The following is a 14,935-nucleotide window of genomic DNA, read 5'->3' as shown; positions in this document are numbered from 1 at the left end:
TTTCTGTAATTAGAAATAGCCTTGCTGTTCCTTGCACCTCTCTGGGCAGCGCCTGGGACAGGTCACTCACTGTCAGAGACAGGATGCTGGCTGGCCTAGACGGATCAGTGATGGATTTGGAGCCGACCTTTCCAGCACTGCTCAGCTAATGAATTTTGCAGTCTTTGTTAGCTTCCTCAGGATGGTGATTCACTTAGGAGAGAAATTGTTTCTGTGACCTAGACCATCACTTTGACAGTTCCTGTTGGATATTTCTGTAGGCCAGCTTTAAATGAACTGTAGCTGCTGAGGTTGGCAGAGAGTCCTAGTGCTGTTTGGTATCAAATATCTGCACCCTGTACTGTGCAGCTTACATATTTTCCTTCCCTTTAAGGAACAGCATTAACAAAGTGTTAATTGCAGGCCAGCTCATGCTGTGTTGTTTTCAGGCTCAAGCAAAAGACGTTGAAACCAAGAATTAACCTACTGTTTTCAGATCAGTAATTTGTGAAAAAGTGAGTAATGATGCCCATGAAGTCTCCAGTGGTGCTTTCAGGAAGGACTGGTATTGGTTACAGCAGCAGCGTAATGAATAGCAGCCTCCACGTCGGGCTGCAGCCCTCCCTGCCTGCCGCAGCCCGACTTCGCTGTGGGTTTAAGAGCGAACTCCAAGCAGTTCCTTGGGTCTGACTCTGGATGCTGTGCCATGTGCAGAGCACACTGCAACATGCATTTCTTGATGCCGGCACGGCCTGTGTGAGAGCAGTTGCTTTTTGCTGCACACCCTTTGATGGATTCGTTGCATGTGGCTTTTAGTAATGTCTTGATTTCCCAGGAAATAATGAGTTGTAGACAGAAGCCCGACAGCTTGTTACTCCTGCCAACTGGCAAGCGGTTGGGTGCATGTATCCCTATAGGTACATGGTGTTTAATAATTGAACCTGGGTATATCAAGGTTGGCAGCATGTCTTTCACCTTTTAAGACAGGGCATTGTTAGAGGAAAATGGGATGTTCTCCTGTGCTGAAGACAGTTTTTTCTTCCCCGGCTAATCCTGGTGTCTGCAGCTGCTGCCTCACTATCACCTCCTAAAAAGCAGGGAATGAACTTCTGAACATCTGTAACAGCTACATTAAGTGGCGTGGTTTATTGTGGAATTATGGATGATGATGGCGGGATTACTAAATTGTAAATCAATCAAAGGCATTCTGATGATATTCTAAACCATGAGAGAGAGAGACTCTTGCGGGAAGAGACAGTGATTTATCGCACCAACTGGTAACACATCCATCTCCAGTCATTTTTATTTATCGTTATTTTGAAAAGTTTTCAACCCTTCATAAAAGCAAATTAAAAAAAAAAGAAATCTGTAATGATGATAAAGTTTTGCTGTAATGAAAATTGACACTCCTGCACTGTGATTTCTGCTGATAGGAAAGTGGAGAATAAGGAACTGAAGATACACAAACTTCACAATAAATTAGCTGAACAATTGCCTTTGTTTAATTGTCTTTTACGAGCAAATGAAGGGAGTTTTTTCCTTTTTATTCTTAAATCTGTTCCTTTGAAAGCATCTCACACTATCTGTAGTTTTAAAACACTGGTACCCAGGATTTTGAATGCTTAGCAAGCCATCCATTTCCAAGGCATTAGCAACACAGACAGGATTTATTTCAATCTCTGCGGTTGATTCTTTGATCCGGGGCTTGCCTAAGTGCATTCCAGTGCAATTAATTAGAAAAACACTATAAGGCAGTGGCAAGTCCAAGTGATCTTAAATGTAAAAGTGACTGATTAGTAGCTCTGCTTTCTTGAGGATTAGCTATTTGTTGCTCGACAGCATCTGCTACTCCTGAGCAAGGGAGAGTCCGTTAATTGAGAAGAGGGAGCTTTGGTACTCTTTGTAAGCCACTGATGTGACTGTTCACACAAAAGGCTGTGTGGGAACCTATCCCAGCACTGATTTTAAGAAGGAACTGGGTAAGTGGTGTTAGGACCAGTCCCCTGTCGGATGTCTTTAGGTGTGTGGCAGCACCTAGCTCACATCAAGTGGCTTTGCGGGGCAGCAGTCGTTCCCTTTTGCTAACAGCCCTGCGCAGCTCGCAGGCAGCACCCAGGGGAGCTCTTTGGAAACCTGTCCTTGCAACAGGGTGCAGGCTGGCTGCTTCCAGGAATGGGTTGCACTGCTCTTCCTGGTTTTCTTCCTTGGGGTGTCTTGTTTCTTGATGTAACCTGCCTAGCTGACAGCTACAATGTTTACTTCTACATCCAGGACGTGTCAACATTCTGTGTGTCTCGATGCTGTTTCCTGAGTCTTCCCACTCTGATCAATAAAAGTAGCCATCCATCAATTTTTGATTGGAACAGGATTGATCCATGAGCAGCCCACGGGTGTGCGTGTTGCAGTTGCAGCTGCCCGACAACAACTAGTGCATCCCTTTCGGCTGAGGCAGGCAGTTGCCAAGGAATTCAATTGTCCTGCATAAGCGATCAATATCTGCTCCTCTGACTGCCCCTGCTCCCTTCATCTTCTGTATGGTTTCTTCGTAATTTAATCTTCTTCAAGGAGACATACTTCCTGTCTGTCATGCTGTTACACTTTTCTTGAATCTGGTTGCCAGTGGAGCTCCTGTGATTTGCAAGAGAAGCTGGCTTACAGTTCAAAAGAAAATGCAAATTCCAGCCTATCTGCTTTGTTTGCAGCTGATTCGGATAAAATATCTTTGCATATTGCATATTACTTCTGCTTTGTCTTTGCACTATTTCAACTTGCTTCTGGTTTTCTTTTTTCTGTGTCCCAATATCCTGATTGTTCTTTCTTCTGCATCCTGAAGTACATAGGAATCAGATGCAGAAATCCTGCTTTATTAGGTAAAATATGCACTTGTTTTATTCATTGTACCCATCTTGACACCTGGGGAGGCTGAATCCCTGGCATTCTCTCTCTTCCCAGTGCAAAGACAGTATGAAGCTGTGCAAATTTCCATGCAGTACTAGTGCATCTCTGTCTTGATGCCGTGGGGGGACTTAAAGTTCAGCCCCCCAGTGAGACGGCAGCCTGCACTGCAGTTTATTAGGGGACAGCACTCACCCCCTGGAGCTAGGATGAGACCCCTAATCTTCTCCACTGCAAATACCCAGTGGTCGGGTGAATACTACTGTCTTACGCTACCTGTCCAGGGCACACTGGTCTCTGACACAGGGATGAAAAGTTCAGTGTCTCATTACAAATGTCTCGTTACTCTTCTTTGGAGGTTGATTTGTTTCTTGCGTGATTCTAATGTGTCCAATACACAGGAGGAAACTCTAAAAATTATTGGGTGCAGCATCCTTCTAGCAAATAGTAAATATGGCTGTAATGTGTTGCTAAAGTCCGTATTTGGTGTAATGCTAAAATCAATAAAAATTGAAGTCTCTGCGATAGACCTAACAAGTGAAGGGAATGGAAAATTTTCTTACGGAGAATAGCAGTGTTTTTCATCTTGAAATTTCCTACCTTGATGACTGCAGGGGCAATAATAAAAGCAAAAGAATGCAAAGAATTGGCATGGGTTGCCGTCCACCCTTCTACGGCCTCTCCTCTGCCAGCGTTGATGTAATCCTTCTGGCAAGTCTCTGCGATAGACCTAACAAGTGAAGGGAATGGAAAATTTTCTTACGGAGAATAGCAGTGTTTTTCATCTTGAAATTTCCTACCTTGATGACTGCAGGGGCAATAATAAAAGCAAAAGAATGCAAAGAATTGGCATGGGTTGCCGTCCACCCTTCTACGGCCTCTCCTCTGCCAGCGTTGATGTAATCCTTCTGGCAGCACAGCTTTTGCATTCAGATGTGCTATTGATTAGTCGGTTTACTAAGGTCACTTAGGAATCACAACAGACCTCCTGAAACTTGGGAAAGGTAATAAATCAAAGGGATTTGATTTGTAACTTGCCATCATTTTTGGTGCCTTGCTTCGGGAGAAGGCAGCAGTCACCACTTCCTCAGCGCTTGATAGGAGAAAGGCTGTGATGGCGAAAGAAAGCACTTGTTTATAAACGGTGCAAGTAACATAAGCTTTTAATGGGTCCTAGAGGAGTCCAAGGCTCCAGAGGGCTCTGGAATGTCTTCCTCTCCACTCCCATCTGCTCCCCTCACCCTGACCTCCACAGGTTTTTTTTTCCAAGCCTTTGGCCAATTTTCATCACATCTGTCATTTTGAAAAATGAACTGGTGGTTCGTTCCGAAGGTTCATAACATGTCATGTATCTTTTCTTAGATTAACTTGTTTGCAAGAGGCAGTGCAACAGGAAATTCTTGTGCTTAGACATCAGCTCAATTTTCTTGAAAAGCAGAGATGTTGTTAAAACTCATGGTCTGTGTCTATTCTGGTAATTGGATATAAACCAGTCCTGAGACACAAGGGTGATAGGACCATACTTGTTTCCTGGGTAAAAGCCTATTGGTAGTGTATTGCTAACAAATCTGAACTGGGGCTGAGTGTGTAACAGTGGATTATGAACACGGCAAGTACCAAGACTGCACAACACTGAGACGTAGGGTAAAAGCATCCCCTCATTTCATTTATGGAGATAATGACCCTGAAAGTGTCCATTTTTGATGGTGTCAAAGGAATTAATACCCAACCACAGCTATCTTGATGCGGCATGTGATTCCAGACATAAAATGCTCCCTTGTGTTCCCCTATAGATCCCATCATACTGCCGCTCCCAAGGTGGGTATCAGGGCTGTGTCCTGCCAGCTTCCTAACAAATCATGGATTCACACATCTGCCCTCGGGGCTGACTTACATCCTTGGTACCTCCACTCCAGCTCTCCAGCCTTCTATAATTCAGAAGGAATATCTGTGGAAAAAGAATATATACGTCAGTCACAGTCTTCCACCTACTGCCTTGTAGACCTGCCTGTCTTTGTAGGTCAGCTTTAAACAGAGACGTCTCACGCTGCGCTGTCTCTGTCCTGCAGCCACCGAGCATGCAGGGGCACGTGCAGACACACCACATTATCGCTCCTACAGTTGCCAGAGTCAAGGCTGGGTTGCTGCAGGGTGTCTGGATCGAGCACACAGATTGAGCTTTTCTTGGCTTCATGTCTGCAGTTTTCTTCACCACCAGGCTGGAGAGGGCCCTTGCAGCTGTGTGTGACTCCATCCGGTGTTTTTAAAGCTGTGACTTGGAGCCCCTGCGTGTCCTGAGAACACCCAAACCGAGCGTGTTTGAAGTTCTTCTGAGTCAATGGCGGTGTGGTTGTTCCTCTGCCAGATGCCTGAGCTGCTGCTTGCTCTTTTGTCTCCTTCACCGTCAGCTTCTGTTATGTCCTCTATTGCCTTTCAAGGAAGACGTGTTGTGTTTGGTACACACAGGTACACACACGCACGACTTTCACCCTCCTTGGCTGGCACTGCAGCGTGAGCGCTCATGGTGTGATGGAAGGCTGCGTCACCAGGATTGTGAGGCATTCAAAATCCTCCACCTTTTATGAAGTACACGGGAAAAAAAGAGAGGTGTGGCTTTTCATGCACGCTTTACAGTTAAATGATTTTTTTAACTCAGGGTTACATAGTCCTGGGTTTTTTAAGTGTATATTTAATGAATATAACACATTCTAATTCCTACTAAAAGATAGAAATATGCAATAGATTCTGACTCCACAGCTGTGTAAGTCCAAAAGACCAGACGTAAGTAATCTCAGCTTCATTCACATTCTGAAATCTAGTACAGATGCACTTAGACCCTCAGCCAGTGTCGCTGTAGCTGCTGGAATTAGAGTTGACTCTGGGTTTCCATTTTTAATCTGCTCTTCCCCATGAGGATTTTAGGATAGGATGGGATGGGATGGGATGGGGTGGGACAGGATAGGATAGGGTAGGGTAGGGTAGGATAGGATAGGATAGGATAGGATAGGATAGGATAGGATAGGATAGGATAGGATAGGATAGGATAGGATAGGATAGGATAGGATAGGATAGGATAGGATAGGATAGGATAGGATAGGATAGGATAGGATAGGATAGGATAGGATAGGATAGGATAGGCTAGTTGGAAGGGACCTACAATGACCATCTAGTCCAGCTGCAATTCTCCTGGGCAGTAACTGTCAGCTGGATGGGCAGCAGCTAAGGCTGCAGCCCCAAAACTGTATAAATGTTGCCAGTTATGGAAGTGCTCTTTTTTCAGGTGCTGCTGGTGCTTACAGCCCAGCCTGTGTTTCAGAGGGAGTTGGAGACATGTCATGTCAGCGAGAATCCAAAGCTCTGAGCACCCAGCAGGCACTTAGACACTGGATTGCTAAGCCAGGGTCTTCCACAGGCTCCAGAGTCTGCCTTGAAATCCCGTTTTTGGGAATGAAGGGATGCATGTTTGTATCAAACTGCATTTAAGCTATCCTGGAAGAACGGCTCTTCATCCTCCCCCTTTGCCTTCACAGGAGCTGGGGGTGCAGATCAGTTATTAGTGGTTTCTTGGAGCTGGTGTGACATGTGAGACTCTGCTTATACCCGAGATGAGGAGAAGCAGGAGAGTGGTTTCTGGAACATGCACACACAGAGTCCTGCCTATGGCAGCGTTTTGTTTAAACACTCCCACAAATACAGCCAACTTGTGAAAGGGTGGAGGCTCCCCACAACTCTGCTTCCTTTAAAAAAGGGGGTAGTTGGACAGAAACACCCAATTTTACCCACCCAGAGTATTTAGAAACCTGTGCTTTCAATTGCATCCAGCCAAGAGAGCCTAGGAGAGCTTACGTATCCCATTTGGAAGAACAGCACGTCAATTTGTCTGTAGCATGAGAGTACTCACTCTCTTGTGCCTCCAGCTGCTGGAGCAGCCCGAGGGCTGTTCTCTGGGATCAGCTCCCAGCGGGCTGTCAGCCGCATGGCCCAGGGCTCACTGCTTTGGGAGCTGACCCATGGTGAAATGGGAGCCCAGGAAGAGTCCCCGAGTGAAGGGTCAGCAGAGCCCGTGTAACAGTTGGTAGCTACGTTTCAGAACATCCTATCTTTTAATACAGCAGAGTCCCAAGAGCAGAGACCATCAGGCAAAACAAACAACTGTGCACAACAGAGCAGTTACCAAGCAAGCGCTGACTTGCTGGAAAGACACCCCCCTCCTTTCCTGGGAAAGAAAAACATTGCTGTAGGTGTTTACACAGCCCGAGTACTGGAGGATTGGCTTCGCTATTAAGTTCCTTGGGGTTTGGTGTTTTGTGTGGCAACCTTTATTTAAACATAGGGGACAGAAGAGACTTGTTTATTTGTTTGTTTGGGGTTTTCTTTCTTTTTCAATGACTTTTAAAGGGCTGAAGAGTTTATTGTGTGTGAAATGCAGGAAGAGTCAAAATGAACACCAGATGAGAGGAAATAGACTGAGGAAAATTAGGGCTATTTGCTACCAAAGGAAGTAATCATTGTACATATATTAAATTCCAATCTATCTTGCATAACAAAACCCACTCTCAGTTAGAGATTTCTACATTTCCACCATAGAGTAAAAAGGGAAATATGTGGAATCTTCCCAAGTTTGGACTTTGAAAGTGGTAAGCTGAGGTTTGGTGTACTGGTGGTAGATAAGGCAGGAGGCAACTTTTACTGAAGCAAGCGGTGGGCTTGGCTGGAGAGTCTCCTGCGCCCTGTCACAAGTTCATTCTGTGGCTCTGTGCAGAAGGGTGAGACAGTTTTTCATATGTAGGCAACATTTAGCATGACTTTATGATGAGAATGTAAATTCCTTAACAGCTTTCATCTGCCACATTCTCAGCTCATCCATCCTTAGAGACACCTGGCTCCCCTTTACTTATCATTCACCTGGAAGTCATTGCTGGAACTGCTCCTTTAGGATCCACTGGCCATCTGCAGTGGAGAGCACCGTCACCTAATTGTCCCCTTGGTTGTCTGTGTAGGGTGAGGGTTTAAGTGATGGCAGTAGGGTGCTGACTGCTCCGCTGCTTCTTTCCTGGGTCCCTGCAGACTGAGGGTGGGGTGGGTGCACGTTTTCATTTTGCTGGGGGGAGGCAAAATCACTAGTTGTTTTAGTACTAAACTATTTACAGTGAGAGCCAGTATGGGCTGAGTAAGGACCCTCACAAATGGTTCGGGGAGTGCGTAATGCATGGGCTTGGCTTACAAAGATGCCATAAATCAGCCACAAATTTGACATTGCTACTTGTTTTAAACAAAACAGAGCGTTTCTCATTCCTGCAAGCTGGCAGACACCCTGTTCAGCTCAGTTAATTCAGCAAGGACATAGAAAGATTTTTTTTATTATTTCTTCTTTAGCTGTAGAAAAATTGTAGCCTGGGGGCATGTTGCTTTGACAGATTGGGGTTATGTGGTTGAGGCTGACCTGTGCAGCTTCCTTCCCCTTCCCCCTCCTGGCAGGAGGGATGAAGCATGTATGGCTACCCTTATTTTGCTCTTTATCTGATGGAAGGCCACCACAGTAGGCAAGAAGGACTTGTCACAGATTTTGCTTTTCCTGTGAGGGACGCTCGAAAGCTCAGTGAAGAACCTGTAGAAACAAAAGATAAGATATTTTGGCTGTGTGGGAGGGAAGCATTTAATCACAATGAAGAATAGGGGACTGCACAGTCAAATAAGCAGATTTGGAAGATCTTAGAGACCAGCAGTGGGAAGGAAGAAGGGTGTATCAAATAGGAGAGTAGGAAAGCATAAATGGAAATGAACTGAAGAGAGATAATAGCATCATATTTAGAATCTGTCACTTTATCAGAATTATGTTGACTGGTTATTAGCAAAAGAGAAGGAATTGGTTTTTTAGAGGAAGAAGAGTTTCATTTTCCCTTCATTAGCCAAGGAACCTGCTGACAGGAATTAAGGCAGAATATTACTAAATGGGGGCTTCAGCCACTCCCTCCTGTCTGCCAGAAGGGGTTATTTTTAACCCAGATCTGCTCAGTGACTGCATTTGCCGCATGGCCCTGCAAAAAAAAACCCTCTGCTGGCAAAACTAAGGCTGCATTGTGCTGCTATGGGAGAATGGGACGGGGAGGTCGGGGTGGGAATCCTGTAGGGCAGCAGTGCCCCTGACGCCTGTGTCATGAAAATATGCCACAAGTTAACTATTGTCCTCTGACCTCAATCCATGCTGAAACAGGGGCTTTGCATAATCATTGAAGGAGACGGGTCCTGCTCCAAAAGATGTTATGTTTTGAATTGCCAAAATAGACAAAGAAGACATTGTCAGCCCTTCACACATGGGAAACAGAGGCAGAGAGAGAGATTTGTCTGGGGCACATAGGCTAATTTTGACAGAAGGGGTACTTAGACTCAAGTTTCCTGAATCCATTTGTGTACTACAACCACAAGATTGGCCTTCCTTTGTAATACTGTTGTATTTTTTTTTCCCTGAAAGTTCAGTTCTAATAGAGGGTTGTTTATCAAAAACATTATTTCATTTTGCTCTGTTTAATAAATATGCTAGTGATTCTCTCCCCAGACAAAACTGTGCTTGCATGCAGACCCGAGCCGCACTGCTGAAGTTGCAAATGCCCAGGGAACTTCAGATGGTTTTTCACATTGGGACTGCCATGGGCAGCAATGCAAGGGAAGGCGGAGACGTGACTTTGTTTTTTCTTTGTCCTCCTGGGGATCACAACCCCATGGTTTTGTAGAAGGCAAGCCTGCAAGATTAGTAATGCTGTTCTGCCCAGCTTCACGTGGGAAGAAAAAGAAATATCTCACTAACTAGAATGTCCATTTTTCTTGCTCAAGCTTGTTAACTCCAGGAAGGCCAGTGAGACTTGGCATTGCATGACCCAACTGTGGCTGTTTGGGTTCTTTATGAGGCAGTATTGAGTGGAACCATCTGGGCTAGGAGAAGACCACACTTCTGAAATGAGCCTTTAGGAATACTTAAGTTAAGTAGCTGTCTGGGGCACCATGCTGAAAGGAAGGGCGCTCACAGCTGCATGTATTTTATGGGTTTATTTTATCTCTGATGACAAAAGAGAACTTACTAGTCATGTGGTTCCTCATAAATCTCAAGCCACTGCTGACAAGTGGCACTGCCTGTGTTCTCAGCCACGCTGGCGCAGAGTTCCCCCGATCTTTCTGGCTCGCAGTGTAATAACGATGCTGCTAATGGATGATGCTTTAGAGAGGTATCTAACTTTCCTCTGAACCTACAGGCAGTCCTGAAGTTACAGTGTGATAATGGAAACTTTGGTATCTTAAATACCATGGGTGAATACTTCATGGTCATTCATCTGATGTCCGAGTGGCTCATCTCTGGTTCCTGAGGCCCCAGTCTCCCTAAAGCTGTGCTGCTCACTCTCCTCAGAGCTGGGGGAATCTGTGCTTCGGAAACTAATATCCTCCCAGAAAGCCAACTACAGGTTTGGGAGCATAACTTTCTGAATGTCAGTGGTGCATCTCGACTTAGGAAGTTTAAACTATCTTGCAATGTAGTCTATTTGGTTTTGGAGGGGTTTTTAAAATTTATGCCCCACTGGGGCAGCTTCCTAAAATACCTCCAGGGGCCTGGTTCCACTGTCTGTAATTCCAGTTTCCAAAGATACATCTTACTTCTGTGCTAGGAGCCAAGCTCCCCTCCTTCAAGCACTTCTCTGTGACAGACCTGGAAAGGGGCACATCAGATTCAGTACAATTCAAAAAATGTAACCTATTTTCTATTCACTGAGATGAATCTGAGAGAGAGATTGCTCATGGTAAAATATTTATCAGTGGATCACCTCACCTAAGGTAATAGCTCTCATAGTGCAGGTGTGAAGAAAGAAATACTTGCTCCTTAACCTTTTCTCAATCCATGTCCTGTTCAAGCTGTCTCTGTTTCAATGGACCCTAGAAGCTTTGTGTGATGTTTATTAATCTGATTCCTAACAGACTCCTGAACAGAGAGAGCAAGAAGACAAACTGGATGCAGGCTTACAGGAATCAGATTCATGCCAGCTCTGCCAAAGGCACTCATTTGACTATGCACATCATTTAATATTTGTGGTTCCCCTGCCTACAAAATGATAATTTTTCTTCCCCCCCCCCACTCCAATCCATACTTGTATAGATTGCAGGTTTGGGCAGGAATCAGCTCCTCCTGTGTCTCTGGATACCTCACAAATGAGTCCCTGATTTTAGGTGAAACTTCTGGTCGCTTCTGTAAGCCACGTAATAATAATTGGTTTCAACCTGCTTCAGGAAAAAAATGCAACCTTTGGATTACATTGGTGTAAATAAAAAGTCCACAAGTCAAAAAATGCTGGTAGTGTTTAGCATCAGTGTCTGTCGCTTGAACATCTGGCACTCATCATTGCTTTCCTGTTCCTTCCACTGTCATATTTTATCCCCATCTGTTAGAGGTTTCTTAGCACTGTCTGTATAAAGCATAGCTGCATCTCAGTTGGATCATTACAGGCTGCAATGTAAATGAAGGAAAAAGAGGTAAATGCAAGGCAAGTGTTTCTTTTATGCATTCTGCTCCCCTTCCTTCTCCCCTCTCCCTGTACACAGACTGTACTAGGCGGTGTTACTAGGCAGCGTGATACCCTTGCTGCGCAGAGAGATGGAAAAGTTTCCAAAACCAGCAAATGTTTTCACCAGCCCACGTTCTGAAGGCAGAAAGCAGGAGAGGAGTTGGAACCGGAGTGGACACCCATTGCCATTGTTGGAAAGACCAGAATTTACTGCTTTGAAACAACCCTTCAGCAAGTTAGGAACAGATTGGGAAAGCAAACGTTCCTTGAAGTCAGACTTCCTGGGCTATGTCTTTGGTGTATTTTCTTAAAATTAAATTACTCTCACTGCAGTAATTCAGGTTACTGCTAGGAATAATAACATTGAAGGTGCTAGAAAAGTATGGGTGTGTTATATTAGCAAAGCAGAATTTTTTTACTTCTTTTTTTTCCCCCTCAGAAACCTTTGCAGTGCCCCCACAATGGCCATCATGTCCGGCTCTTCCAAGCTGTGCTGGTGGGGCAGTGAGCCATAGCAGCATTCCACAGGTGCGCTTCCGGTGGTGAGATGAATCCACCGCCACCCTTGTAGGAAACATTCCTGGCAGCACGTGTGCGTTATCCCCGTGTGTGCACAGTGTCGCCCAGCCCCATGCACTGGGACCACGTGGCGGGGGGTAATTCCCTGCCAGCTTTCACAGCTAGAGAAGGTATTTCCTTGTTCTAGAAAGACTCAGAGACACCGTAGTCCCACCCTACTGGAAGTTTGGGGGGAAAAGGCCCGTTTCCCTCTGGCTGGTGAGGGCCGTTGCAGGCTGCCATCACTATCAATCCCAGAACTTTCTCCAGGCTCAAGGTGGGCTGAAGCGGGAGGGTTTCTCTGCAAGACAGCTGTCACGTTTTCAGTTCAAGGCACTGCTTGTATCGTTGGGGGCTTTATTACACTTGGAACAGCAAGAATGCCCCATGTCACTAGCTGTGCTCCTCCTGATGGTCTTGCCTTTTCCACCTTCTTAGTCTCATAAGTCAAAAGCGTGTCTTGAGTTTGTTTGAACTGGTAGCGGATCAGCTGAAATGAGACTAAACTATTGCTGCTATTGCTGGTTGTCAGCTCATGCCTTCTCTTTCTACAAAGCATATTGCACTCCTGATTTCCCGTTATTTTTCACTTACGTTCCTGTGGCGTTATCCTGCTACTCACTGCAGACTCCCAGATTTCAGCTGGGCAGCCAGATCAATCAAGCAGTAGGTGTCCTGGTCAGCATCTGCGTGAAGTGAAAACGATAGGCCTGGCTCATAAACGGAGCAGTTGCTGGGCTGTCCTGCAGAGCAAGTCCTGGCTCATTCCGAGGGCGCACGGTCGTGTGAAAGGCCAGGCAGTCCCTGAAGTCACAGTTGCTCTCTGAAGTTGATAGATCAGTTGAATGCTGATGATTTGTTCTGACAGTGCAGTCTATTGCTGGAAATGGATGTCCCGGTGAAAGCGTTACTCCTTGGCAAGACTGAAATGGTGGGCAGTGAGAAACATGGGTGTAGTGTTGCAAAACTACTTCACATGAGATATTGCAAGAAGAAAATAATCCAGGAGTACAGTGGAATGGATGCTGTGATGTTTATTTACTCTTGTCTTTTTGGTATCTGCACTAGATCTCGGCTTACCAAGCATCTTTCTTGTTACCAGCAGAATGTTTATTTTATTTTCTCTTCTTCTTGTAGAAAATTTTACTACATCACACTGCTGAGAGACCCCGTATCTCGTTACCTCAGCGAATGGCGTCACGTCCAACGCGGAGCTACTTGGAAGACCTCCTTGCACATGTGTGATGGCCGGACACCAACTCCTGAAGAGCTGCCGTCGTGCTATGAAGGCACGGACTGGTCCGGCTGTACGCTGCAGGAGTTCATGGATTGCCCGTATAATTTGGCCAACAACCGCCAAGTGAGGATGTTGGCTGACTTGAGCTTAGTGGGCTGCTACAACATGTCTTTCATCCCAGAGAACAAGCGGGCACAGATCCTGCTGGAGAGCGCAAAAAAGAACCTCAAAGACATGGCCTTCTTCGGCCTGACAGAGTTCCAGAGAAAGACTCAGTACCTGTTTGAGAGAACTTTCAACCTGAAATTCATCCGGCCCTTTATGCAGTACAACAGCACCAGGGCGGGAGGGGTGGAGGTGGATAACGACACCATCCGCAGGATTGAGGAGCTCAATGACTTGGACATGCAGCTCTATGACTATGCAAAGGACCTCTTCCAACAGCGCTACCAGTACAAGCGGCAGCTAGAGAGGATGGAGCAGAGGATAAAGAATCGGGAAGAGAGGCTTCTTCACCGGTCCAATGAAGCGCTTCCCAAGGAAGAGACCGAGGAGCAAGGACGCTTGCCCACTGAGGACTACATGAGCCATATTATAGAGAAGTGGTAGACTAGGCAGACTTTTATATTAACAATATTGTAGGGTTTCCTGATAAAAGATCATGGAAGTAAAATTACAAAACCAACAGAAAGTATTTTATTTAAAAGCAAGTCTGTAAAACAGAAGATTGGTTGCTTCCTTAAGCCTGTGGTCTTTTTACTGTTTCTTACAAGACCGATGAGATTCTTAAAAAAAAAAAGAAAATAAATACATAAAAATAAAAAAGGGTCTTATAATGCAGAGGTAAAAAAATGCACAAATGCAGTTGCCCGCTTTTAAGGCCAAATACAGAATAATGTTTCTTATCCTCATGATTCAAACACAAATGGCAGAAGTAGGATTTTAAAAATCTGTTTATCCCCTGAGCGTATTGATATAAAGATACATCATTAAAAGCCAAGGAAACGGAGGTTTTCTTTTGTGGATGTTTTTGGAGGTGGGCTGGGAATTGCACTGTCTGTAAGTAAATGATAACGGTGACTAAGTTGAGGATGTGCTATCCTGTCGGGCTGTGACCTGAGCACGAGGGTGGTCGCTTCGTCTCAGCTGGCAGCCACATGGAAATAAAAGAAGAAGAAAAACATCAGAGGATGAGAAACATTAAGGCAAATGGACTGTGGCCTAGGATATCTACTTAGCACAGTGGTTTTGATACATTGCACTGGTGTCACATACACGTACGCAACTTCATCACAAAAAATAGGGAATTCATGCACAGAGCTCCCAGGTTTGTGTCACAGGCAGGTCCCAAAACAAGTTAAAAGCCAACCAAATTCCACATAAGCTCGAATGTGCACTCACATGCCATCCTGTCACCATACACAACTGCCACTCATGCCTCCATCAGTATTATGTGTTAACAGCACATGAAAACCCCATCCCACATACTAAAAAAAAAGGAAGAATTTAAATAGCAATACTCCCTCATAAATCAGCACAGGTTCCAAGGAAGACCCTGCAAATAATCAGTCATTAATGGGAACACATGAGGGGGTATGAATTTGCTTTGTTTGTTGTTACGTGAAATACTGAACTAGAACAAGCATACAGACGTACCCGTATCTGTATTTTTTCAGTTATTTTTACTTGCTTTTATCAAGAGATAATGGGCATCAGCCTG

General features: G+C 45.1%; 1 protein-coding gene across 1 annotated transcript; it reads left to right on the top strand.

The window, feature by feature from the left end:
- The first annotated feature begins 322 nt into the window (after positions 1-322).
- Positions 323-13,896, top strand: LOC104511020 (heparan-sulfate 6-O-sulfotransferase 1). Its single transcript, XM_010153463.1, has 3 exons — positions 323-494; positions 12,107-12,109; positions 13,116-13,896. Exon 3 carries the CDS (start codon positions 13,216-13,218, stop codon positions 13,822-13,824), a length of 609 nt encoding a protein of 202 aa, XP_010151765.1. The 5' UTR covers positions 323-494; positions 12,107-12,109; positions 13,116-13,215; the 3' UTR covers positions 13,825-13,896.
- Positions 13,897-14,935: the final 1,039 nt, after the last annotated feature.

The sequence above is a fragment of the Eurypyga helias genome, unplaced genomic scaffold (genome assembly GCF_000690775.1).
Source record: "Eurypyga helias isolate BGI_N326 unplaced genomic scaffold, ASM69077v1 scaffold6816, whole genome shotgun sequence".
Classification (NCBI taxonomy): Eukaryota; Metazoa; Chordata; class Aves; order Eurypygiformes; family Eurypygidae; genus Eurypyga; species Eurypyga helias.
The sequence above is the reverse complement of the archived record's forward strand: the minus strand, read 5'-3'. Positions and strand labels throughout refer to the sequence as shown.

What these genes read in the sequence shown, in the direction of transcription:
- LOC104511020 (XM_010153463.1), top strand. Translation starts at nt 13,216, where the DNA reads ATGTGTGATGGCCGGACACCAACTCCTGAAGAGCTGCCGTCGTGCTAT.